Below are 27,958 nucleotides of genomic sequence, written 5' to 3'. Positions count from 1 at the left end.
CCATATGTTAGTTGTTGAAGAGTATCTCTTTACCCACTCCAGCTCTCTCACGCACTTTTCTCTTGGAGAGTTGTACAGGTGAGACAAGTTGTCGTCTGCAAAATATTTGTGGCTTGGTTGCACATATGTTGGGTCAAAAGTTATCAAAATGTTGCTAAATCAAAGCTTTTGCAGTGGGTAAATTGAACTTATAAATTTCCTTCCACTGGTACAGAAAACAATGTCAAAATGACTACAGTTATGTTATTACATCTCTAAGTCCCTTTTTTTTATTTTTTTTTTTTTTTAAATTGTCGTAGAGTGGCCAAATCACTAAGTTGGCAACACTGAATGTCCTTTTGTAAACTAGCTCCTCTCTGTTCGCAGCCATGTTGTTAGAGGAAGAAGTGCAAGTCAGCGGGGATATACTTCGAACTACGGAAGTTAAAAAATATATTTAAAAAATGAATAAATAAAATGCACCCTGACAAACTCAAATAAATCTACCAAATCTATGAATTTCCCGATTGTACTTTGAGCCTCCTACTCCTAGTAATTGCACTGTCATGCAGGGTGCAGTTCGGCGGCCTGGGTCAGCTGTGTGACGGCGTCCTGGGAGGAGACGACTTCATGGAGAGCAAGGAGTTGAGGGTATGGCCCGGCTACGACTACCTGGGCTGGAACAGAGACGTTCTTGGAAAGGCCAGCGTGGACATAGAGTTCCACTTCGAGAAGCCTCGCATCCTCCAGGTCATGCAGGTAAGCAAAGCGAGGGCAGGCTGTTTTTATGTGTTTATGTTGTGTTTATGTATTTTCATTTTACGTTCGACCGTATTCAGTCAAACGTGGCACTCAGCAGGCCCACACAAATGGCATGTAAATTCGACACACCACACAGAAGAGGAATGTTAACAAGCCTACTAAATTTAAATGAATAAAAGAACAAATTGCTAAATATATAAAATCAGGTTTCAAAACTTGAATAATAAGGGCCACGTCTCAGCTCCCAGACGCTGTGGGTGTGTCAAATGGATGTGCCAAAAGGGGGCTTATACAATGTAAAATCACGTAAGGAGGCTCAACTTCAAAATTGAATGGTTATTGTGGACTATAATCATAAAAACAAGCACACAAGTCAACTTACCCATAAAATGCGCAGCCGGCACGGTGAACGGCTGGTTAGCACATCTGCCTCACAGTTCTGGGGACCGGGGTTCAAATCCCGGCCCCACCTGTGTGGAGCTTGTATGTTCTCCCTGTGCCTGCGTGGGTTTTCTCCGGGCACTCCGGTTTCCTCCCGCATACCAAAAACATGCGTGGTAGGTTGATTGAAGACTCTAAATTGCTCCTAGGTGTGAATGTGAGTGCGAATGATGGTTTGTTTCTAGGTGCCCTGCGATTGTCTGGCGACCGGTTTAGGGTGTACCCCGCCTCCCGCCCGCAGATAGCTGGGATAGGATCCAGCAGCCCGCAACCCTAGTGAGGATAAGCGGTAAAGAAAATGGATGGATGGATAGATGTATAAAATGCGGACTGCAGAGTTGGGAGGTAGTGTTGATGTTCAGCTCTCCATCTACGTGTGTCTTTAAAAAGTCAAGCCATCACTTTTTTATTTCCTCATTTTTTTGGGAGCTTAAAAAAACGTCACTGAGCTGTTCTGGAAATCGAGGCATCCAGCAAAGACGCATTTTCAGGGTGTAGCCATCGTTAGCTTGCTAACTCCATGCTGCAGTGGTAAATGGGCCTTGTTATGGAAACTAAGCACAGCTAACTCACAACTGAGCAGCATAGCCAAACGAAATGACGTCACTTTGTCCTTATATAGTGAGGGAGGGAACTCGCCCTAGAAAGTATACACCCAAGCACCGTGATGTCATGGGGCTGTGTTTTGGCCCCGCCCACAAAATCAGGAAATTTCTAACGGTGAAAAAGATGCTTAATCTATATCTCAACAATTCAGCAGTTATCTTCAAACATATTTAATGTATTCACAAACAAAACACGGATATCTGCTTAGAGCCTGTGTAATTCATATTTCACGTTTACTGAGGAGCAGTAGAGCCAATATTACATCCCAAATACTAGAAAAAGTTGGTATGGTAAAATAAGGCACCTTTAATAAAAATGTGCAGTAATGACATAATTAACTAGAATATAAATAATTAAACAGTTTTTGCCACATATTTTGCCTCAGTTCATTGGACATTGTGCAGCTCCTACTGGTGTGCTCGCCTTGGCCACCTATGAAAAAGAGTTTCACAACTGACTTACTAAGCAGCAGTAATATTCGTGATTTTTCACAGTGGATAAAGAATATATACCTGTGAGTATTGTTATATTGTCTGTCCTTATCTGTTGCTTCTTTCCTTGTGTTCAAATATCCTTTTCTTAAAGGGTTATAACACAGTGACACCTTTGCTAATCATTAGCCTGTCTATGGCGTTTGCATAGTATATTAGCATTAAGCTAAACTGATTTTATTAAGGCAAAGGTACGTGGTTGTTTTAAATCCACAATGCGTAATTCTCTTTGATTTGTTTAGTTTAACAGTAAACTTCAACTGGGACTGGTAATGGACAGATTGAAGCCTCGCTTTTTTAAGAATTGTTCACGATATGCCAAATTACTGCTTGTTGTGAAGTGAGTTGAGTTCACTGCCACCATACAGCGTGCACATCTCAGATTTTTGCTCGCAAGTCAAATCAAAAAATGCGGCCGAACGATGGCTCATAACTCGGAAAAACCCGTCTCAGGCATTCTTCCATCATATATACACAAAGAGTAAAGAATCACAGCACTTTTGGAGGGGAGGTTCAATCAATCAGAGTATGCCTTTCATTACCATGACGACTGAGGGCGTAACTAGGGTGTTGCAATGAATGAATACCAACTTTTAGGGATTTTTTTTTTTATTTTATTTTTTTCAGACCTCTGTAGTGACTACTAACCATGAAGATTTGACTTTATTTTCAGTCGAGGAGGAAGCACTTCATCACCAAGCCATCGAATAACACCTTGTCAACTGAACTATGTAATTTCTGGAGAAATATGCGTGTGAATGTCGAAATGCTGAATGAAATCATATGGAAACATGGAATGATATTGAATGATGGTGAATGATATGAAATGAGGTGAACAGTTTTAAATTTGAATCGTTTGAATTGGTCAAAAAAATGCGAAAACTGGGGGTGAATATGTAAAAATTCAGAATTTGGGTCTTTTGAAATTTTGTGAATTTTTTTTGAATGGGAATACTAAATATAATGGCTTGAATGATTTTAACATTTTGAAGTTGGAATGGTTTGAATCGGTGAAGAAATGTTGAAGGAGGAGGGTATAATCTGTAGACGGTGTCCAAAGATGGGAATTTTGTTGATGAAAAAGTGGAATTTTTTTGGTGTGTGGAAATTTTGGGATTGCGGAAATTATTTTGTCATTGGAATGTTTGAGTGGGTCGACAAATGTTGGAGGATGGAATAATGTAGAATATGTCTGAATACGGGAATTTTGTTGGAGAAAAAAATTTGAAAATGATGGGGGAATTTCTGGAATGTGAAAAATATGGTTGGAATGGCTTGAATAAATTGAGAAATGATGAAGCTGGTGGAAATAATGTAGAATATTTGTTAATACGGGAATTTTGTTGGTTAAAAATGTGGAAACATTTGGGGAAAGTTGTGACATATTTGGTCTGTGGGAGTTTTTGGAATGTGGAAAATATATTGTAGTTGGAATTGGTTTGAAACCGCTAAGACTGAGTTGACGGAGGAGGGTAGAATGTAGAATGTCCTAATATGGGAATTTTGTTGTTTGAAAATGTGGAAAAATATGTGGAATTTTTGGATTGTTGAAAATTGTTCCCATGGTGAATTGAATGAGCTGAACATTTTGAATGGGAACAATGTCAATGTATTTTGGTTAAATGTGTTATTGGAAATGAATCGGTAATTATTTGGTACAAAATATGGAATTGTGATTTTTTGTTTTTTTTTGGAATGAGATGAGAAATGCCAAACGTGGTGTGAATTTTTAGAACATATTGACATTGGAACGATTTGAATCGGATGTAAAATGTGGATGTAGAAGACTGTCAAAACATGGGGTAGAATAAAAAAAATAGAATAACATAGAGGTATGTGTGAATTAATGCTTTCAGCATTCATACAGCAATTAGTGTAGTGCAGAGATTCTCCCACGAGTGGTACTCGGGCTCCCTCTCATGTTATGGGAAAGACTTACTGAATTAAATGCTGAAACTGCATAATGTTAGGTTGTTTTTAATCCAGTGCAGTACATTTGTTAAGTATAGTACAAGTGTATTTAACTTTTACATTTGAATTTAATAGAAGACGACGACGTGACTTTTGGTTTTCCCTTGTCAGGTGTTGCTACAGTGAGTTGCTCGAATGATTTGTTCGGCACAGTTTTTATGCCGGATGCCTTCCCTGACGCAACCCACACATTTTTGTCATTTAGAAAAAAGATTTTCAAACATTTATTGAGGTATAAATTTTATTTAACTTCTATGTGCAATCAATTTTAATTAAATCATTTAATTACAGATTTTAACTTTCCTATATTTAAGCACAGTGATATTTTTAAACTGTACATAATGCTAAAGTGGCTGCCAAAAATATTAAATATATATTTTACGAATAAAACCACTGCCTTGTTTTTGCATACTACTTCACTGTATTTTAATTTTGGTCATTATGGTGGTACTTTGTGAGCCAAGTATTTTTCGAGGTGGTAATCGGCTTAAGAAGTTTGAGAACCACTGTTGTAGCGGATCTGTGGCACGTGCAGCAGACACATCGCGGTGGGGGCGGTACTGTGTATTTGCGGCAAACTTCAGAATGGCTCGCTCACAGTTTCAGAAATAAGCAGCTCACAGAAGATTTACTGAGTTGATTTTTTTTTTTTTTTTTTAAGACTCATCGAATTGTATAAAAGCCATTAAAAAAAAGCAATTTTTTCCATAATATATTAATAATGCTACCTGTACTCTGTTATCACTAAAAATGTCATACTTATCATACTATGGCAGCATTTCTTAAAATATTCATATTGTGCCCATATTGCCAAACATTTAGTGAATGACGGGTCTTAAATTTGATCATAGTGACATTATAGATAGCCTGTTAAGTATCTTTTAATGGATGCTTTACATTTATGATGGGTGCAGCTATTTTGTTTATTTTTGCACCTTCCCGTGTGTTGTAGGTAAGAAATGTTCCCGTTTTATGGAATGCAGCAAAGTTGCAAGCGAGTATTGAGCTGGCATTGTTTTGAGAGAGAAAAGGAAGTAGAATCCTTGAATCGTCCCTCTTCAGAGGGAATTCAGTTTGCCACCATTCTCATACACACACGCAGGGGGGAATGCTTAGTGAAACTCTTTTTCCGAAAATATCTTCTTTGGATTCTGAGGCATCCACCAACCAAAATGTCAGAAATTACATTTTAAATCCTTTTTTTCTTCAGTTGAGTCAGATTTTTGCAATCCCACTGGAACTTTTTTGTCTGTTTCCCGACACATATTTTTGAGCACTAAACACGTGCTGAAAAACACGTTCGGTACCTCGGCAATCACATCGCTCCCCTTTCAATTTCCTGTCTGCATTCACTTGCATCCCCACTCGGGGCGCAAGTGCCCCCCAAATGATGATTTGTCTCCAGATGTTCTTTGTACCGCCACCAGCTCATTTCCACTTTGGCCCAGATTACCTAAATTGAATTCTGGAGCAACTTGATGCACAAATCAAGTGTACTCATGAATAAAATGCTTTTTAAAACTTCTATAAATATGAATTATTGTTGCTAAGCACTCCTAAAACTATTGCCATGTGTTGAACACAGATAAGGAAGCTGATAAAAATCACTTTTTAAATTTAAATTAAGGCTTTGATCTGGTAAATGAATAACCTCATTACGTTAAGCCAAGCACGACGGCGGGCTAATGGGAGTTTGAGGCTAACTAATGCTTTATTCATGGCTCTAATGAAGCTCTGCACATACTCCTGCAGGTCATGTGATCAGTGCAACCTCTAAAATATACTTTTATAATACAATGTAGTGTCTCTACGGGCATCAGAAATGAGTAGGACATCATACATCAAGCAGAAAGCAACCCCGTATGTCCAAATATGGTCAATTTCATATTTTTTCACAGATCGATGCTATTGGTTTGTCTTCTAATAAACCTCTTTTGTGAAAAATGGATCACTGTAATGCTGCCGTATAGAAGGAACTGGTCAGCCATGAAGGTACATTTGTGTGCAGATTCATGTTCATTGCTGCTGTTTTCTTTTCTTGCATCATGCATGGCTCTTAGACCTTTGCGAGAGCTTGTTCCTTTTTTCTTTTTTTTTTTGCTGCTGCTCTGTTTTGCGAGCCACAATTTGAGTTGCGAGTGAACTTTAGATTCACCAATGCTTGAGTGATGTGAAAAAGAAGAGCAATTAAGAATGCCCTCGCGCTTGGGCAAGGAGAGTGTATCCACAGATGTCTGCTTATGGCAAAAAATGTTTTTATTTATGGTTGAATCTGATACCCTTCCATTAAATTTCCAAGTTAATGCCCATAAATTCTCATTAATAAAAAGTTTAAAATTTGGAATATTTCCCTGATTTCAGAGTTTAAATTCCCATGAAAGGTTAGTGTAAACTTTTCGTAAATTTGCTGGAAAATTTCTACCCATTTGAAACCCTAGTACTTTTTTACAAAAACCATTAGCCTAAAATCTTAGGCCTGGCACACACACAAGGATTTTTGTAAATCTTGAAATATTGTTTCTGTTACAGACCCCACACATGAAGACGAAAACTCAAACCTTTAAAAGTTTTGATGGTACTGTGTGTGGTGTGATCCAATAATCTAATCGAAAGTGACTTAAAAATGATATATGCTGTTGGGCTAACAAAATAAAGGCCTCCTCCTTAATAGACACCATCTATAGTTGTGTGCTTACCATAAAATGTCCTCAGCCACTGTTTGTAGAAATGTGTTGTTTTCAGAACTGTCATTTAAAATGAAAAAGCTTTTAAACTCCCCCCCTGAAATATACAGTATAACAATGCATTCTTTTTTTGGGACCAAATCGTACTAAACCTCTACGAGGCAGAGTGTCCTGTCCTGTTATAATAAGATGGTTTCTGCTGACAAGATCTGTGTTTTTATTATTGTCCCATTATGGTCCGCATTTACCCATGCCCACCCATGTTATTGTAATAAATCCTCAACTTGTGCATTGTTTTTGACAGAGCACCACCTCTTTTTCTTCTAACCCTCCCACAGTGTTTTACTCCCAATGTTTTTTTTTAAGATCAGGCTATTTCCTGGATTGTCCCTGGGGGGTTTCCCAACACTAACCTCAGCTGACTTGACACTGTGGATTTGTCAAGAGTGGGAATGTGAGCTTGATTCTAGTGAAGTTACTTAACATGCACCAGATTACTTGCACACGGCACAGTCTGACCTTATGTGTGTGTTAACCTGTGCTTCCTTAAACACAATGTATTGCTTTTTTCCCCTCGGGGGGAGCGGGGTTCATGAATCTCTAGTTCTGTCCTTTGGGCTTTTATTGAAAGCAGCCAGTGTGACCTTGGCTAACACACACACACACACACGCAAAGAATGACTTGTAGGCAGCTCAACATGTGGTGCAGCTGTTTGCTTCACATGTGGATCCAGTTAGAGGTGACAGGCTCAGAATTAAGTGCGAGGTTAACAACCCGCCACCTCCGCCACCTGTATATCGTCATCTGTTACATTTGTGTCGCTAAGATGGACACTTTTGACCCCTCTGACTCATTTCCTCTTTTGATTCTGACTGCAGCGTCAAAGTCACATCGTATGTTATCAGTAAAGAGGAACTTTAACGCAACACGAAAAATGTTTCCATCGCAAAGAATGGAAATTAAATAATCTTTATTGGGGTCCAACTGTCACCATTAAAATCTTAACACTACCTACAAGTGTAAAAATATTTTTTATAAGTGGTATTAAAACACTCTTTAAACACTCTCTTAACTGTAATGAAGTTAAAAAAAGAAGTAAAATTAACTGCGTTACAATTGTAAATATCAATGGATGAAAATCAATATCATGTGTCTTTGGTTTCCTAATTAGAATCATTTTGCAGAAGAAGGGAACTTTGAGGTCCTATTACAAGTGGCCAAACATTTGCACACATACCAGTCCAATGACACAGCTCTTAAAATGTTTCCTCCATTTTTTTGTATTATTATTATCATTTTTTTTATTCGCTATACTGTATGTGATTTTGGCATGTCCAAAACACTGCTCTCCACAACTCCAGTTGTGTAATAAGTGGTTAAATGATGCTAAATGTATTTGTTTACATGTGTTTATTGTCCGCAAAATGTTATGTACAGAAGTCATTTTGATCATTTCTATTCTACTTTCATAATCATCCATCCATCCAGCCATTTTCTGTACCGCTTATCCTCACTAGGGTCGCAGGCATGCTGGAGCCTATCGCAGCAAACTGTGGGCAGGAGGCGGGGTACACCCTGAACTGGTTGCCAGCCAATCGTAGGGCACATATAAACAAACAACCATTTGCCCTCACATTCATACCTATGGGCAATTTAGAGTCTTCAATTAACCTACCATGCATGTTTTTGGGATGTGGGAGGAAACAGTGTGCCTGGAGAAAACCCACCCAGGCACGGGGAGAAACATGCAAACTCCACACAGGCGGGGCCAGGATTTGTATACCCTAGTCCTCAGAACTGTGAGGCGGATGAGCTAACCACTTGTCCACCGTGCCGCCTCTTTCATATTGAGCATTTTTTACATGTCCCAGAAATTGCTGTCCACCCTGTCAAGGAGGACCTGCCCCCCCTTTAAGAACTCGTCTGACGTTTTCAGTCACATTTATGACCATCATTTAGTCTTTCTTCAATAAAGGATGAAACAGTGGCTGGTTGCAGAGTAAATATTTACAACATTGTCACTTTCATCATGTGTAGTTGGATGTTGTCAAGCTTAACATGTCCACTCTGCTATTGTGAAATATCAATTCGTATAAAAATGTTTGGAAAATTCAAAATACATTCAAAAGTGAACGGCTTACTCAGGATGTGCCAACAGTTAGCCATAAATGTCCACCAAGTCTGTAAGCTCAGATATTTTGCTGTTTGCATGTGTCTCCTTGCAGTTAATATATATTAAAACAGTGTGGGTGCTTGACCAACATGCAATGGAAAATCTTTTTTTTCTTTCTTTGGGTGAAATGGGGAAGACCCCAAGGCACCTTATGGTGATATTGACAATAATTCCTTTATTTATCCTATGAAGGGGAAATTTCATTCTGCATTTGAAAACAATCAATCAAAGACTTATATTTAATTAAAAGTGACGACTAAAAGAGATTGTTTAGTACTACAGGGTAATCTACACAAACACTTTAAAGCTGTTTACCAGAGGAAAATAATGGATGTACAAGTGTAAAATAAGTTAACTGCTGTAATATTAATATGTAAAAAATAAATAAATAAATAAATAAAATAAAAATAAAAAGCACTTAACTATGACCACCAATGAGAATTAAATGTTAAGTGTAAATTGTCAAGCAGGGCATATTCATTTCCTGATGTGAATTAGTCAAAATGGGGTTTATATATTATTGACAGTTTAAAAAAAATAACTTTAGTCTGTACTTTTTTTTTTAAACTGTTACTTATGTACTGGAGTTGAATCAGTACTTCAACTTTTACCACAGTATTTTTTACCTTTCACAATTGCCTTACGTTAATTAATAAAGTTTGATTTAAAAAAAAATAATAATAATCTTTAGTACCAAGTGTGAATACTTTTGACACCTGTGTGTAATGTCACATAAAATAAATAAGACAATGTAGCTTGAATAAGAGATGTGGTAGTTCAAGTATTTGTTTAGGCTGCTTCAATGTCAAGAAGCCAGTAAAAGCCAAAGAAAAAGTTCATCTTTTGACGCCAACTCTCCTTGAAGTTTGCCGAGTCACTCGTTTGTCATTCTCGCTCACCTCTCTCCACTCTGCACCGTTTTTGTCGTGTTCATCTGCAGTGGCTCCGCGTCCCACATCTTTCACAAACAATTCAGGCAGCCCATGATGAGACCGTGCGGGATATTTTGTCGCCTAACTGTATCTGTGGCTGTCGAGCTGGCCCACATTAACCAATTAGCTTTCCGAGTCGCGGGCCCCAGGAAGGAACTCGATGATCACATTCTCTCTCTCTTTTTCACCGCCCCCCCCCCCCTCCCTCCAGGTGCACAGCAACAACCGTCACACTCAGGGCGTGCGGGTGTTCAACAAGGTGGAGTGCACGTTCAAGCCTGGCCTGTTGCAGCCGTGGTCGGCCCTGGCACTGCGCGTGCCCCTGGACGACCTGAAGGACCCATCTTCTCGGACAATCTCCCTGCCCCTGGACGGACGCGCCGCTCTCATCCTGCGCTGCAACTTCTCTTTCGCCGACAGATGGCTGCTCCTCAGCGAGATATCCTTTCTCTCAGGTAACAACAGCATCCATCACCACCACTACTACTGCTATAGTACTTCCGCTACTTATACTACTCCTGTTTATCCAACTGCTCTTTCTACCTTTTCTCCTATGAATTCTATGACTATTATTACTTTTACTGCTGCTGCTACTACTACATTACCACTGCTAAAACAACTACAGGACTTTTACTTATACTATTACTACTACTGCAACTTTTACTACTCCTACTATTACTGCTGCTGCTACTACACTACCACTACTATGCCTACAACAGTACTTCTTGTATTTGTGAAGCAAAGCAAATGTATTTATACAGCGCATTTCATACACAAGGTAACTCAATGTGCTTAAATGATGAAAATAATTTAAAATGAAGAGAAAAATTCAAACAACTGAAAAGCATTTAAAAACCAAGGAAAAAAAGAAAAAGTGTACAGTGCAAAAAAAGATTATTTAAAAGTGGAAATGCTATAAAATGCTCAATCATAAGCATGAGAAAAAAAGTTTTTAACCTGGACTTAAAAATATTCACACTTTGGACTGACTTCATTTTACCAGCAACTCAGGTTGACGTCCAAGTTGTTCTAATTTCAAAACAATTGCCCCATAGGAAATAATGTAAAGTGAATTCATGTGTTCCAGACTCTGTCACCTCACAAAACCTTTATTGACTGTACAGGCAATGGCTACAGTTCCATTTTCACAGCCAACTATAAAGCGAAGGTAATTAAGTAAAACTAAAAGTAAAATTGCTCACCTTTTGACGCACAAGGGACAGTAAAAACATAGTCCACTGTGTGCTACAACTTAATACAGTAAAACTAAATCATGTCAAACTACTCACGCTTTGACACAGAATTTGTGCTGTGTTGGTAATTGTGTGAATGCTGAAACAGTTATTCTACACCAAAATTCTTTATCATCATCATTATTCTGCCTTTTTTTTGTCTGTTAACTACTTCCACATTTTTCATACGATTTACACACATCATTCCAACTTCAACACATTCAAAAAATTCACGCAAGGGGTGCTTGTGTTTTACTCATTGAAATATTACCCACATTTCCCACAATACCACATTTTACACCCCAAAAATTCCAATTCATTCCCATCTTTGTAAATATGAGATTCATTCTTCAAATCACATTCCCACGTGCCCCAAATTCCACATTTTTCCCCCACATTAAAATACCCACATTTTCCCACATTCCACCATATTCTACCTTAATCCCTCCTGCTTCAACATTTCTTGACTGATTAAAACCTTTACAACTACAAAATATTTTCCACATTCCCCAAATTCCACATATTTCCAAATTCAAATCCCCACATTTTTCCCCATATTGACATTCCTCATTATTCCTTCCTCCAACATTTCTTGACTGATTCAAAACATTCCAACTACAAAATATTTTCCACATTCCTACATTATACAAATTCCACACTTTTCACCCATATTTCACATTTTCCCACTTTAATATAGACACATTTTCCCCACATTAAGACGAATTCTACATTATTCCCTTCTGCTTCCACATTTCTTGACCGATTCAAACCTTTCTAACTCAAACTGTTCAGATTAACTTCATTCCTTAACCACTCAATATCATTCCATATTATTGTATATTATTCAACATCATTCTTTCTCACGGAATAAGATTCAATACCATTCCACATGATTTCATTCAGCATTTCAGCAGTCACAGTTGTCAGTGGTGTTCATGCCGGTCATGACCTACAGCTACATGCTAAGTACGTTAGCATCTGCTCTGTAAAAATAATTTGTGAATGCAATTGATCTTAAAATAATTTCAGTGCTCTTTTTACTAAGCCGGCCGACCCCTTTATATGCAAGTTTGATTTCCTATTCATCATTTATTGTCACACAAGTGTAAAAAAACTTGTTTTCAAACAAAACAAATGTGATGAATGAAAAATAAATATAAAATACATAAATTAAAAATATATATTTTTAGCATCATAATTAGTTGACCGCTATATGGACTTGGCAGAAAAAAAAGAACCATACAATGTATCCATTGACTGATCAATCGATCATTAATGTAATTGTTCGTTGCAATCCTACTTCATTGCTTGTTTTGTGTTTATTCTGACTCTTTCTCACTTGACTCTTGCCAACACTCTGACTCACATTTGATAGGTTCTGGCTTCGAATCTCGACGCTGGCCTCCCTGTGTGGCATTTGTATCTTCTCCCCGTGCTTTTGTGGGTTTTCGAAACATCAGCAAACATGTATGTTAGGTTCATTTGAGACTCTAAGCTGCTAATAGGTGTGAATGCTTGTTTGTCTATATGTGCCCTACGATTGGCTGCCCTGCCTCTCGCCCAGTCATCTGGCATTGGCTCAAGCTGGAAAATGGATGGCTGTTGAAATGTGTTTTTTCTGAAAACACTCCTCCTTGTTCCTTCCATCCAGAGGCTATTGAAAAGGACGTGACTCAGCCGAATGGTTCAAAGACTCCCACCACCAGCGCCTCTCCTTCCCTCAACCACACCTCCTCCTCTCCTGCCCCGAGCCACGGTGCTTCCAACACCTCTCCCGGTGCTTTTGGTAAGTCCCGCTCGTCAAGCTTCTGCTCGCAGCATTCTCCTCCTGTCGGCTCGTCATTACCCATCATGCTTCACTCCTCCTCTTCCCTCACTCTGTCTTTATCTTTGTGTCCACCACAATAAGTGTAACCAAATTCCGGTCGTGCAGTGCCAACAGGAGCCCCATCTTCAAGCTCTGAGATGATTTGGACTTGAACTAAAGCCTCTTTTACACAGAGACCCTGCAAGATGGCCTTAACAGAAGAGAACATTTTAAACAGAACTCAGATAAGCAGGATATTATGGAAAGCCGTAACAGCATGTATTCGATAGCCTTGATATTCAGCTTAAGGTCCATACTAGTACACTCTTTGTCCTCACTAGTAAGAAGGGATAGGAATTGATAAGAATTAAGTGATTCTGATTCCTTTATCAATCCCGCTTATTGAATCGATTCTCTTATCGATTCTCATTGGATGAAGGAATGAAATAATACAAATGATATATGATATCAGTGGTGTAACAATCAATCGATTATCAACAACTAATGGATTATCAAATTAATCAACTATTTTGAAAATCGATTAATCGTTTAGAGACCTTGTTTAACTTAAAATTGGCCAAATCCTCAGAATTTCAGCCTCTCAACAGTAAATATTTCCCAATTTCTGTACCCCTCCATGAAAGCAGACTGATTATCTTGATTATTTTATTTTATAATGATTGTGTTTAATCAAAATAAGACATTTGTAAACATCTGCTTTTACTAAAAAAAAAAAAAAAAGAAAAATGGAAAAACATAAACCAGTAACTGAATCATAATCAATTTGTTTTTGCATTTTCTGCACTGGCGGCACAGTGAACGACTGGTTAGCACATCTGCCTCACAGTTCTGAGGACCCGGGTTCAATTCCCGGCCCCCCTGTGTTGAATTTGCATGTTCTCCCCGTGCCTGCGTGGGTTTCCTCCGGGTAGTCCGGTTTCCTCCCACATCCCAAAAACATGCATGGTAGGTATATTGAAGACTCTAAATTGCCTGTAGGTGAGAATGTGAGTGCGAATGGTTGTTTGTATGTATTTACCCTACGATTGGCTGGCGACCAGTTCAGGGTGTACCCCACCTCTCACCTGCAGTTAGCTGGGATAGGCTCCAGCACGCCCGTGACCCTAGGGAAGATAAGCGGTACAGAAAATGGATGGATGGATTTTCTGCGCTGTCAATTTGAAACAATATCCTGATTTTTGATAGAGATGAAATTACCTTTTTATCAGTCATCGATTCAAAAACAAATAATCAAACGATTAATTGATTATTAAAATAATCCTTAGTCATATATAATTTTTGTTATCATTATCCTTTGCCACATAAGTGAGATCGATAAGTGGAATCGTCAGGGAGACAAACTCGTCTTAGGACTTAAATTACTGGGATTTTTAATTGCCTTCCCTACTAGTAAGATAATTTAGCACACGACTAAAACGACTGTCTTATTAGTGACATTTTTTTTCCACTACTTGTGCCGCATTAGTCCTACGAGTACGCAATTGGTTTCAATACATGTCAAGAGAATTGAGTGTCTGGTGTTAAATTTAAAGCCTCGGTCCCAGCATTGTGGAAATGAAAACCCCTGCACAGAAGGGGCAAAGTTGCGCCTCTGTTTTGGCCCTAGGGTGGACTATTGGCAAAAGGAATCGTCAAGTCGATACAAGCGTGTTTGCACAACTGTGGCAGACCTCGGCCCCCTCATTCTGGCCCTTCTCCTTCACCGCCTCTACTCATTCACACCCTCCTCCTTTATCCATCTCCTCCTCCTAATCTTCCAGCACCTCCTCCCACCGCCAGCTCCACCTTCATGATGGGCACCACTGCTAATTGGACGCTGTCAGGTGAGACAAAGGGAGGATGAACCCAGGGGCTCGCTGCCCCCTGTTTCCCCCCCCCCCCACCTCCTTCTTCTAATTAGGGAGATGACTAGTACAGTGGAACCTCTAAAGTCGGAACACAAACCATCCATTTTCTATAGCGCTTGTCCTCATTAGGGTCACGGCCGAGCCGGAGCCTACTTTGGCTGAGAGGCAGGGTACACATTCGACGAGTCACCAGTTAATCACAGGGCACATAGCGTTCCCCCGTGATATCGCAGTTCATCGTTCTTTTTTTTTTTTTTTTTTTTTTTAAAACAGTTCCACTAGTCAATTAGCAATAGCCGGACGTGATGTTGGCTCCATGGGCGCTGAAATTCAGTGCCCCACCATGCTCCTATCTCTTGTATTGAAGAGGCTGTACTGTGCATGTCCAACGTTTAATGAGAGTTAAGTAAACCCCAAACTGGATGTGCGTCACAAAATGAGGCAACAAAGATAACCAAAACAATTTTACTCATCATTAACAGTATACCATTTATCCTGCTCATCTTTTTCATTTTCATTAGTTTTTTGTCTTCAGGTGACTCAGCTGAGCGGTGGAGTGTCGCCCTCAGCTATTCCCCCTATTGTCCATCCGCGACTGTGTATTTTTCCAGAAAATGAGAGTTTAAGTCCGACTTTAGAGGTTCCAGTGTATACAGGAAAAACACTAACACACAACATGTTCATGGACAATCACAAAATGGCTTCCTTTGGTCTTAAAAAGTGCATGTTTTAGGGATTTTGGGACGCTGAACAAGTCTCAAAACTAAGCTAGAAGTTGTTTCAGTGGTCTCCCTTGTTCACAAGTTGGAACAAAAACTTAGATTGGGGATTTATTACCAACATTGTGTCGACAGACTGATATATGTGTGGGGGAGACAGGGTGTCTTGTCTTTCTTGGTACCGGTGTTTGTTCTCGCATACCTGCATGCCTCATATGACCTTGAGAGGGGATTAAATGACCTCTGGCTTTGCTACATTGTTGTGCACAAAAGACGCCGCACACTTCTCACGTTCTTTTCTCGAAGCAGAGGCCTGTGTGGTATGCATCACTCACTCCTTATCATGTACTAGCTGATAAAGTGTGTGTGGGTATTGCGTGTCTGTGTGTGTGCCCGCTGTACGAAGCGTTACTGTACACATCTCAAGTAGAGGTCACCCGCTCGCTCTCCTACTCCTTCGCAGGTCCCGAGTTCAACGCCGTGTCGCCGAGGGCGGGGCTTCCCGTGGCCAAGGATGACAGCAGCAACACGGCCATCCTGATTGGCTGCCTGGTGGGCATCATCCTGCTGCTGTTGGCCGTTATCGCCGTCATACTGTGGAGGCAGTACTGGAAGAAGTTACTGGGGAAGGTGAGATTAAAAGCACAAACATAATAACGCTGATAAATTATGAATACATTACGAATTGCCTGGATGACTTCATCCCCCCATTCCGTGTCGGTATCACTCACACAGACCCGCGGGAAGTACAGTACAGTGACACAGGACAAAATTGTAGTCGACTTTGTCCCCTGATTCTGTATCACTACCTTTCACACAGAACAGGATCATGGCACAGAGCTGGTTTGACAGTGTGAAAGAAGTTCTAATACTCCTTCAGAAGCCAGAAAAACATTACAGTAAGGACCAAGCTCTGCTGCAAATAGCGAAACTAACCTACACCCTAACAAGCTTTGGAATTGCCTATAGATGGTGCCAAAGCACTACTTTGTATTAGACAGGGCTTTTGCCTATCTTGTAAAAGCGCTTCCCCTTGCATCAACACAGTTCCTTGGAACCAAGATGCTGCAAGATGGCGCTAAAGCACTACTTTTATATTAGACAGGGCTTTGCTGTGAGTTTTTCAGCAAATAATATTTTCAGGTTTGGTTCCCCCCCCAAAAAATGTGAATAGTTACAGGAGGGGGGAACATTTTATTATCTTTGTAAATATGAGTTAAATCTCTTGTGTGGTGGTTGAAATAACATAGCAGCACCAATTGAAGGAATTTATCGCGTTTGCACAGGCTCAGGGCGGCCTGTCGAGCGACGAACTGCGCGTGCATCTTTCAGTGCCCTCGGACAACGTGGTCATCAACAACACGCACAGCTACTCCAGCCGCTACCAGCGCATACACACCTTCCCCGACGAACCCGAGCGGGAGGGCGAAAGCGAGTACCAGGAGCCCAGCGCCTTGCTGCACCCGCGAGATCACCGGGACAGTACGGGTATGTCCAATAAACACGTTGCTGAGAGGCACTTGAACGCAACATGCTTAAATACACGTTAATTGTTTTCTATTGTACCACGCAAATATGGCATGGAGACATGCAATTAAGGCCTCTTTATACTCTTGCGGTCGCGTGGCCGACAACGCCCGCATTGCATCACGTGACCGACGAATTGCCCCGCGCAGCACGGCTGCGTAGCTTGCCGCGCACCTGACAAAAAGATTTGCTGCGCATCGAACACCGCAGAGATCATCTCTCGTGATTGGTCCGTTTTAGTCACATGCTGTGATGACGTACCAGCGTGCCCATTGGTTCAACACACAATCTACGTCGCCGCCTTCTCGATCGATTTTGCAGCATAATTAAACGTATCATCTGGTCATCTAGGTCCATTTGTTCTGTCGCGGTCGCCGTTTTTGTTGCTTTGTTCCTTGTTACTGAAAGGAAAGTAAAATCGACTACCGGAAATGGCCAAAAAAATGCAGAGGAAACTCCACCCTGTGGTGTCCGAGGCAATACCAGCCGTAGCGACACCCCCGACCTGGAGGAAAACTGCTGCACACTTTCAAAACGGAGCGCGTGCTCGAGTATAGAGGTGAACCACGCGCGGGACATCCGCAGTGACGTCAGCGCGGTCGCCGTCCGCGCGAGTACAAAGAAGCCTTTCGTCCTGTTCAGATGCCTTCAAGCGTGCACAAACTTTTGCGCACTTGGCTTGGAATGCCAGTAGAAAAGATATGAAACCGTGAGGACAAAAGTAATGGGACACATGGCCATAATGCCTATCGCGAGTAAAAATAGGAAAATATTCATTCAATGACCAAGCTTCTAACTCAGTTTACTCATATATCAAATAATCTTTCCCAGTTGAAATGAATTAAAATGCTATTCATCCGTTCCAGCCATCCAAAAACCACCACTATTCTTTTTACGTTATTAATAAAGAAAATAGCACTGTATTGTATAAAACCATCATAAAACATAATATAAGAGCATGTAAAGAAATTAACTGGTTTGATAAAGTATAGTTACAGTACATATTGTCGTGTAGTGTGTGTTGGATGTGTGACTTTAAGGGGTGTGGCCTGGTCAGTGACTTCAGGAGCTAGAGTCAGGTTGACCGGTTATTTTCGTGCAAGCACATGGGTGTGATTTGGATGTGAAATACAGCAGCTCCTTGCGAGTGTTCTCATTTTGTGTTAGTTTTACTGTTTGTCCCGTTCAATAACAATGAAACCTACAAATGTGTGACACCTCAACAGGAACGCCTTCTGTGTCTGTTTGGTTGTTTTTCTTCGGTTGAAGAAAGTCTGCCAGAGAGGCAGATATATATATATATATATATATATATATATATTCTCTTCTTCTCAGAAAAAATTCAAACCGAAAATTAACATCACGGCTACCCCCCGCGATTGGGGTATGTGTACGTCACGTGACTAAACCCAAAAAACAGGTTAGCAGACTCCCTGTGTATGCTGCGGGTTGCTGACATGAGAGTTTGAACCTGAACTTGCTAAAATGTTGTTCAAACTGTCATGTCAGCAACCCGCAGCATACACAGGGAGTCTGCTAACCTGTTTTTCGGGTTTGATCATGTGACATACACAGCCATCACGGGGGCAGGTGTGTCGATAATTTTGGTCGCCAGCAGAGGGTGATATTGCCCAAAATGGCGGCCCCCCCGAGATTGCTGGAGATTGAATTATTCTGTTTATTCCACTAACGCACTATTAACCAAGATACTGTGTTTTGATTAGTGGTGGCACATTCAATGTATTCTTGCAAAAAAGAAAAAAGTGGGTTTACTTCCCCTTTTAAATAAAGAAGTCAACCCGGTCATTCATCGCTAAGCTATTTGATGAGGTTCTTCCACACCAAACGCATTCCAGTGCACTTGCTCTTGTGCACTGCAAAGAGAAAAGTGCCTTCTTTTTACAAAATGTCTTGATAAAATTAATAAAGAGGTGTGTCCCAATACTTTTACCCATAGAACATATGAAGAAAAGTTGTTTTTTTTACTTCTACTGTGAAGTGTTCCACCACTGTGTGCACAAGCAAGCCAAATCCACATGGAAGAGTGCCTGTGTGAGGATGCACTGCTCGGAGGGGAACAAAGCAGCTTTTGTTCCAGAGGGAGGGAAAAAAAAGAATGAAAAGGAGAAGGCAAAATGAGGAAAGAAAGAGGGCATGCTTGTAGTTGTACTGCACCACAGGAGGTTGGCATTCCGTCTCCGCGTCGCGCTTATGCTTTGAAATAACCCCTGTAACACAAAAACACGATTTTACCAGATTGTGTTGTTGTTGTTTTGTGTTAACCTGCCTTGTTGTGTTGCTCGTTCTTTGCTGTGCTCCACTTGCATCCCATCCTCCTTGAGTTATCTATCACCACATGCTAACAGTACCTTATTTTGTTTTGTTTTGTGTCTACTTTATGCGGTGCCCTACGTGGTCTTGTGTGTATTGTGTGTATTTCGTGTTTGTGTGTTTTCGTCTGTCTGTGTGTGTGTGTATTGTGTGTTTGTGCTCTCCCAGCCTTGCTGTTAAACAACCCGGCCTATCACCTGCTCCTGTCAGATCACAGGAAAGGCTCGAGGCCCAGCACCTGTCAGGCTCAGGAAAAGAGTCTCAATGTGCCCCATGGTAAGACACCTCGGACTGGGCCGACCGCAGCCAAAAAAAGTGGGCTCGGGAGCCCCCCCTGTCTGGTCTCCCCTTACTTCAAGCTCCATAACCCTGTAAGGGTTGGCTGCAGTGTAGCGTAGTCACTCTTACTCTCGTCGTGCATGCGTCTGACTTCACTCCTTTTTTGTTTTTCTTTTTCTTTAACTCTTGCCTTGTGTGGTGGGTTACTGGAGTTTATTCCAATAAGACACATTTTCACATTCATCCTGAGTCATGCGTTTCGGAGCCTTCTCCTCCGGAAGCTCTCAGTATCCTCGTAATCCATACTGTAACTTGTCTCGCAGGATTTGTATTATGGGCTGGCTTTGTCAGTAGATATAGTGAAACTGCTAGTCGGCATTGTCTGCATCCTTCTATCCACTATTTCAATACTATATTTCCCCATATTGTGGACAGAGGTCTTTAGTTTCTCAACTGAGAGGCCCAAAGCCTATATTATGGGTATGGTGTTTATTAGGAGGAGGCCTTTATTTGTGAATATGCATTGTTTGAAAATATTTCATTCGTAATGTTATATTGGAAAGTGTTGCCTGCAATTCGAAGAGCGAAAATCCCTGTGTAACTCAAAAAAGGAAACGGTTACCTAGCAATTGATTCTCAGTGTGGTATAAGTACCAATAATACTACACGGGCTCCTTCTGGTGGTACACAAAAGAATCACTGAATTAAATGTTCGAACGGTGCATGTGGTTACAGTGACTTGTAAACTTACTACCTCTACAGTTCATTTAAGTACAGTTAATTTATCAAACATTCATTATTTTATTTAACTTTTGTGTGCAATACATTTTACTTGAATGATTTCAGTCCGGTTTTCCTTTTCTTATTAAAGCGTATTGTTAACGTTTACATTCATAATTATAATTTTAAAGTCGCTTAAAATTATTAAATTGATCTTTTAGGAATAAAACCCGCCTTGTTTTGATAACCACTTAGGCCTAGTACGCCGATGTATTTTAATGTTGGTCGTTATGGTGGTACTCTGAAATGTAAATATTTTTTTGGGGTAGTTATTGATGTAAAAGGTTTAAGAATCACTGACCTACAGGACTTTTAGACAAGGCTACGGCCTGACGAAATTAAGCTCCTCCCCAGACTTAATCATGGCTTTGGCTTGAACACAAAAAAACCATAATATTGGAGGATTGGTTCCCCTTCCAAAATCTGTGAAAATATGAATTCCAAGAAATGCCAAGCCGTAAATATGCAGGGGTTCATTTTATATACCTCAGATCTGGATGTGTTTCTCTGTGTGGTGTACAACACAAATCTAAAGCAGTGTGTGATCTGGATTTTGCTTGAGGGATTATTATAATTTTGAAATATCGTATCAAAATATATATATGTATTTTGGGGTATAATTTCTTCCTCACATAAATAAGGATTAATGAATACATTATGTATTCTGATTTAGTCCAAGTCCAACAGTTTTTCCCCAAATCCACTGTAAACATCAGCGTTACAGATGACAGTGTGTCTATAGCATCAACCACATCAGTTACAGTAAAGGTAAACAGTGGCATCTAGTGGCAGCACCTGTTCCTGGAGGATAAGAAGAGACCCCGTCCGTCTGAGGCGAGGTGCTTACAGGGGTCGCAGGTGAGCTGGAGCCAATCCCAGCTGACTTTGGGCAAGAGGCGGGGTACATTCAAAACTGGTTGCCAGGGCACACATGGACAAACAAGCATTCGTACTCACATTCACTCTGTGTTGCCGTCCTTTTCCCAACCCTTAAGTTTTCATCTTGGTAGTTGGTTTCGCTTCTATGACTGTTTTTTTTTTTTCCTCGTTTTTCCTCTCCTCAAACATTTATTAATATCATCTTGTTCTTGTGTCTCTGTGTATAACAAATGCAAACATGTCCGATGTACTCAGTTTCTTTACATTTCGTCCTAAATGTCCGCCTCTTCCAGTGTGCGGCTTGGAGTCTTCCCCGGAGAAAGGATTCCCTCTGACGCAGGACGAGCCTCCGCCCTACCCGGGCTCGCCGCCGTACCCGGCCCTGTCGCCGTCCGTGTCCCCTCCGCTGCCCCCCAGCGTGCCGCACTACGCCGAGGCCGACATCGTGAGCCTGCAGGGTGTCAGCGGCAACAACACGTACGCCGTGCCCGCCCTGGCCTCTTCCAGCCCGGGGGCGGACCCCAGCCCCTTGCCGGAATTGCCGCGTCAGTGTCTCGTCTTCAAGGAGAAACTCGGGGAGGGGCAGTTTGGAGAGGTAACACATTCTGTGGGGGGTGGGGGGTTTATGGCTGTGTTTGGAATCCCTTCCTATCCACTATTAGTGCTTGATGTCGTGAGTTTGCATTTAACTAGTGCTGTAGTGTGTATAGGTTTTATCCTTTATCGTTAGGGACCGGGCCCTGCCAAGAATAGCAAAAGGTTTATAATTACCGCTAGATGCCACAAGATTGATGGCAAAGCACTACTTTCTGTTAGACACGGTGATCACCTGTCCAAATGAATCTTTTCCCCTCACTTAAAAAATAGTTTGTGGGTTTTCCTGCAAATAAGGGAGGATAGGTTCCAAACAAAAATCTGTGAAAAGAATTATTCGCGTTGTGTCGACAGTGAGTAGGGAATGAGTGAATGATTCCGAACACACCTTATGACGGTGCAGCAAAGGTGGTTAATGAATGGCTCCATTTTTCTGGTGAAAGGTGCACCTGTGTGAAATCGAAAACCCTCAGGACCTTCCCAGCCTGGAGTTTCCCTTCAACGTGAGGAAAGGTCGCCCTCTGCTGGTGGCTGTCAAGATACTGCGGCCTGACGCCTCCAAAAATGCCAGGTTGGTGTCCTTTAGGCTCATTTTCACTGCATGCTTCAAGTGATACAATTTGGATTTTTTTTTTTTCTCGAGTGGCCCAATATGCGACATGGAAGTGTAAAGGGGAGGGACAACAAAAAAAAAACCTAGCACCATTAAAGCAATGGTACAATAAAAATCCAAGGGTACTAGTCTGGTACCAGCACTGTCTGGGTTTCTCTTCTTTATAAGTAGTAGTTTGAATCGTATTTATTGACAAAAAGATGTAAATTGAAAGGGTACATACTGACAGATTATTTGCATTAATAAAGGAATAATATATTGGAATATATTTTTGTTGTTGTTCTCTTTACTGGACTGTGCAAGGAAGTAAATTTAGCATCACTTTTAGTTGCATATAATCCATTATCTGAGCCGCTTATCCCCACAAGGGTCGCAGGAGCGCTGGAGCCTATCATCGGGCAGGAGGCGGGGTACACCCTAAACTGGGTGCCAGCCAATCGCAGGGCACACATAAACAACCATTGGCACTTACGGGCAATTTAGAGTCTTCAATTAACCTACCATGCATGCTTTTGGGATGTGGGAGGAAACCGGAGTGCCCCGAGATGCATATAATCATTGGGGATTTAGAAAAAAATATAAGTGCTATTAAAAGGAGATAATTTAGTACAGTGGTGCCTTAAGATTGTTTTCAGTGCGGAAAGATGAATTGACACAAATGTTTTGAGTTAGGAGCGTGGTCACAAAACAAATTAAACTCGTACTTCTTGGCGCCCCTGTGTAATAATTGTGCATAATTAATAATAATTGTGTAGGTCACTGTATATAGTTGGTTATAGACAGCTCAAGTTGGTCCTCCGGCGCCCTCTAGTGTAATTACTGTGTTTAGTGGGCGGCTTCGGCTCAGTAGGTAGAGCAGGTCGTGCAGTGACCAAAGGGTCATCGGTTCGAATCCCGGCTCTGACTGTCCGCGTGTCGAAGTGTCCTTGGGCAAGACACTGAACCCTATTTTGCTCCCAGTGGGCCTGGCAGCACCTTGCATGGCAGCAGTCGCCCATTGGCGTATGAATGTGTGCTTTGGTCACTGTGATGGTGTAGATAAAGCGCAAGATAAGTGCAGTCCATTCTACCTTTTTTTTTTTTTTAGTTTTAGATAAGGCAACCTGTATTTGTTTTTATGGTATTCGTCCGAGGATGTTCCACGTTCTCCTCCAGTCTTTAATTGTATTCTTCAATGCTTTTTGTATCGTTAGGAATGACTTCTTGAAGGAGGTGAAGATCCTGTCCCGCCTGAAGGACCCCAACATCATCCGTCTGCTGGGCGTGTGCGTGAGCAGCGACCCCCTCTGCATGGTCACGGAGTACATGGAATGCGGGGACCTCAACCAGTACCTGTCCCACCGCGTGCTGCTGGACAAGAGCGGGCCTTCACACACCACGCCCACCATCAGGTACCACAAATATCCACCCATCCTCACTCGGAACATGCAAACTCCACACATGAATGCCGTTGCCTGGACTTGAACCCACGACGGTGAGGCGTACGTGCCAACCCGTCGTCCACCGTGCTGTCCCACAAATTTCCTTACGGAAAAAAAGTAGAAAAAAAGCAGAGTTGCGGTGTCCGTTGTGTCCTCACCTGAGCGTCTTTTGCCACCAGCTACCCGGCTCTCATCTCCATGGCCAGCCAGATCGCCTCGGGAATGAAGTTCCTCTCCTCGCTCAACTTCGTGCACCGCGACCTGGCCACGCGCAACTGCCTGGTGGGCGGCGAGAGGGGCAACAGCGATGCCGACGACCCCAGCGGAGAGCGCCACATCAAGATCGCGGACTTTGGCATGAGCAGGAACCTGTACGCCGGAGACTACTACAGGATCCAAGGCCGAGCTGTGCTGCCCATACGCTGGATGGCCTGGGAGTGCATCCTCATGGTCAGATGAGTATTATTGGATAGATTTGTATGTGACAGTTAGTACCATTAATTCTTAGCCCAAGTGTCTTCATTTTTTTTTTTTTACCCTTGAGTGAGTGACATACAGTATTTCAGGGCAGGGTTGTTTATTATGTTGGATGGTTTGACCTTATTTAATGGGGAAACTAAAAAAAGAAAAAAATTATTAAATTAACATGATGATATATTTGATGTGCGGCATGGTGACCGACTGGTTAGCACATCTGCCTCACAGTTCTGGGGACCGGGTTTCAAATCCCGGCCATGCCTGCGTGGGTTTTCTCCGCGTACTCCGTTTTCCTAACACACCCCAAAAACATGCATGGTAGGTTAATCGGAGACTCATAATTTTCCGTAGATGTAAATGTGAGTGCGAATGGTTGTTTGTTTGTATGTGCCCTGCGATTGGCTGGCAACCAGTTCAGGGTGTACCCCGCCTCCCGCCCGAAGATACCTGGGATAGGCTCCAGCACGCCCGCGACCCAACTGAGGATAAGCGGTACGGAAGATGGATGAATAAATGAATATATTTCATTTTGTGTTGTTGTTGTTTCCGTGTGCACATCGATGTTCCTTCAGGTCAATTCAACCCAAGCAAATGAAACTTCCATGAAAAATATCGCGGACTGGATCTCGTTTAACACCCGGAAACATCATTTTTGTTGTGAAAGCTTATGTGATTTTTTAATCGCTTTTTACATGTGCGACGTTGCGATGCCATTCACCTGTGATTCGAATTTTGAATTGCAGCAAAATTAGCCGTCAACCACTCACGTCCCCCCCGCACGCTGCGTGACACTTGAGCCGCGTCACTCGTGTGCGGACAAAGTCATTGACGTCATACTGATCCGTGCGCCATGTGCGAACAGGGTAAGTTCACCACGGCCAGCGACGTATGGGCGTTCGGCGTGACCCTGTGGGAGATGCTGAGCGTGTGCCAGGAGCAGCCGTACTCCAATCTGACGGATGAACAAGTCATCGACAACGCCGGAGAGTTCTTCAGAGACCAGGGCAGACAGGTACCGCTCACACCCACGCTATTTTGAAAACTGAGTGCCCTCAAGGCGACCCCTCTCTCACACGTGCTTCCACCGCTCCAGGTGTATCTGGGCAAGCCCGCTGTGTGTCCTCAGGGTCTCTACGAGCTCATGTTGAGCTGCTGGAACAGAGACTGCAAGCTGCGCCCTTCCTTCGGCCACATCCACGCCTTCCTCACCGAGGACGCCATGAACATGGTGTAAGGCCACGTGGTGCTTCAACGGGCCACCTCTGTTGTCATGGCTTTTTTTTCCCCTACAAACATCTTTTGTACTTTTTTGGGTGGACGTGGCTCATGAAGACGCTGCTGGTTCAGTTTATTCACACACCCCCAAAAGCAGAGTAAGCTAGCTTGACATAGTGTAGATATGAGGCTGAGCTACATTGTGTAGTGTCGTGGTGGTAGGCGCCTTTTCTTCTCTCTTTTACAAGGACAGGAAATGAGGTAAGCAGAAGGTGCAGCTTCTAAAGGATTTAGTGTCTCAACATTTCATAGCTACCGCCCCTCTGAACCATCTGATAGTGTAGTGGTTCACATGGATAAAGATCAGTCCACCTCTCGCAGTTGGGATGAGCTCCAGCTCCCCTTGAAATCCTGAACAGGATCCGCAGAATAGAAAGTGGTTGCATGTTGATAGTGTAGTGGTTCACATAGCTGCCTTTCAGGCAGCTGGCCTGACCTAAAGAATCTCAACCAATGGCAATCAATCCAGACTGACCCCCAGCTCTTGCCCAAAGTCAAGAAGGTAGTGTAGTGGTTAATGGGATACAGGATGAGTGGATGGATGTTGAGAGCTAAGATCCATTGTCAGTGTAGTGGTTCATAAAGTTTCTTAGGTCTTGAGTCCCTGCAAATCAGTTCCAGCTCACTCTGCAACCCTGAGCTGGTTGAGGGCCATTGCTAGTGTAGTGGTTCACATAGCTACTTTGCGCTCAATTCTACGCCTATCAGTCAAGGGTGTACCTTTACCAGGACTGGCTGTTGGGAAATGGTTATTGGACGTGTAGTGGTTCACACAGCTGCCTTTCAACCAGTCCGCCCATCCTCAGTTCTTAGATAATGGCAATCACTTGCCCAAAGTCAACTGGGATAGGCCGCAACACAACAATGAAAATGGATGGTTGTAGTGGTTCACATAGCTGCCTTGGTTTCAATTTCAGTGCGGGCTTCAACTCACCTTGAACTGGTGAACTATATCCACACGACAGGCTATGTTCTGCAGTACACCAACATCCACCCTCGGCCTGCCAAATGGACTCTTCTGGTGTGAGGAACCAGAAGCTGCTGATGTAGTTGTTCATGATATTAATATGACTTGACCCCTCAACTCAAAACGCTCTGTCCAAGCACAAATGTCTATTCCAGTCAGGCCCGAGAATGGAAAGTCATCACTTTTTCATGTAAAAATTCCTCGGCCTCCTGCACTTTAACTAGTTACTACACATTTAATTGATAGGATCCTGCCAATGTGGACTTGAACACCTCCCACTTTGCATAAAAAGGACATTTTGGATCCTCCCTTCCAGCCAACCATTAGTTATGAGTTATACTGTGACATGAGTTGCATCGCATCACGCAGATGCTTAAAATGCTCGCCCATTTCGGAGTGTCCGATAAGAGTCCGTCTTTGACCGGCGTAGAAAGCGTTACGGAATGTACAGTACTGTTTAATCAGTCCTGAGATGGTGGCTCCATATTGTTGTTTACTGATCGCAAATTGTGCCATTTGAGTCCTTTTTGATACACTGTAGTTCAACTAAACCTGTATTTTAATAATACGTGCTTTGTTTAGTTTGTACATATTTTAAATACAAATCTTGTATTTTCCTGTATTTCTGTAGAAACGCTTGCTACCTTGATGCCGTTGTCATCCATTGTGCTGTATATTTTTGTAGATGTTTCAATAAAGTTAACCCCTTTTCGAATGAAACGCATAGGCTTCTGTAATTAAATCATAACTTTATTTAATGAATGTTCTTTTAATACAGATAAATGCTCAACATTTAACACTAACATTGAGGCTACACATGCTTTCTTACTGAACAAAAAGTACACGATTAGACATTTGAAAAGGGTTACACTCAAAATAAGAGGCATCCGTAGTGGCACCATTATGGCTTGTATCAGTCGGATATAGGGTTGCAACAGTCCAGGAATTTTTAAAGTTGGAAATTTTTCATGGGAATATTAATGCTTATTTCCCAAATTCCCCGTCTTAACTCCCCATTAAAATTTAGCGGAAATTTTACACCCCTCCGTTACCCCGAGTCGGATATTAAGGTGACATTTTTTCCCTGAAGTGTAACAGGATGAACACACTAGCTCTGAGGTTTGATGAGGAGTTGAACCAAGCAGGCAG

General features: G+C 41.9%; 1 protein-coding gene across 9 annotated transcripts in view; it reads left to right on the top strand.

The window, feature by feature from the left end:
• ddr1 (discoidin domain receptor tyrosine kinase 1) overlaps positions 1-27,529 on the top strand; it is an 82,636-nt gene extending 55,107 nt beyond the window's left edge. For 5 of the 9 annotated variants that reach the window (XM_061776879.1, XM_061776878.1, XM_061776883.1 and 2 more), the window contains 13 exons: positions 552-738; positions 10,252-10,495; positions 12,924-13,058; positions 14,861-14,923; positions 16,130-16,296; positions 16,953-17,154; positions 19,693-19,800; positions 21,756-22,057; positions 22,500-22,627; positions 23,863-24,060; positions 24,270-24,540; positions 25,430-25,579; positions 25,661-27,529. In XM_061776879.1, coding sequence (XP_061632863.1) covers positions 552-738; positions 10,252-10,495; positions 12,924-13,058; positions 14,861-14,923; positions 16,130-16,296; positions 16,953-17,154; positions 19,693-19,800; positions 21,756-22,057; positions 22,500-22,627; positions 23,863-24,060; positions 24,270-24,540; positions 25,430-25,579; positions 25,661-25,801 — 2,296 coding nt within the window. In that variant the 3' untranslated portion in view covers positions 25,802-27,529. Of the gene's footprint in view, positions 1-551; positions 739-10,251; positions 10,496-12,923; positions 13,059-14,860; positions 14,924-16,129; positions 16,297-16,952; positions 17,155-19,692; positions 19,801-21,755; positions 22,058-22,499; positions 22,628-23,862; positions 24,061-24,269; positions 24,541-25,310; positions 25,580-25,660 lie in introns of those variants that run through there. The other 4 variants (XM_061776880.1, XM_061776881.1, XM_061776882.1 and 1 more) reach the window with 4 other exon arrangements.
• Positions 27,530-27,958: the final 429 nt, after the last annotated feature.

This window comes from Phyllopteryx taeniolatus, chromosome 6 (genome assembly GCF_024500385.1).
Source record: "Phyllopteryx taeniolatus isolate TA_2022b chromosome 6, UOR_Ptae_1.2, whole genome shotgun sequence".
Lineage (NCBI taxonomy): Eukaryota > Metazoa > Chordata > Actinopteri > Syngnathiformes > Syngnathidae > Phyllopteryx > Phyllopteryx taeniolatus.
The sequence above is the reverse complement of the archived record's forward strand: the minus strand, read 5'-3'. Positions and strand labels throughout refer to the sequence as shown.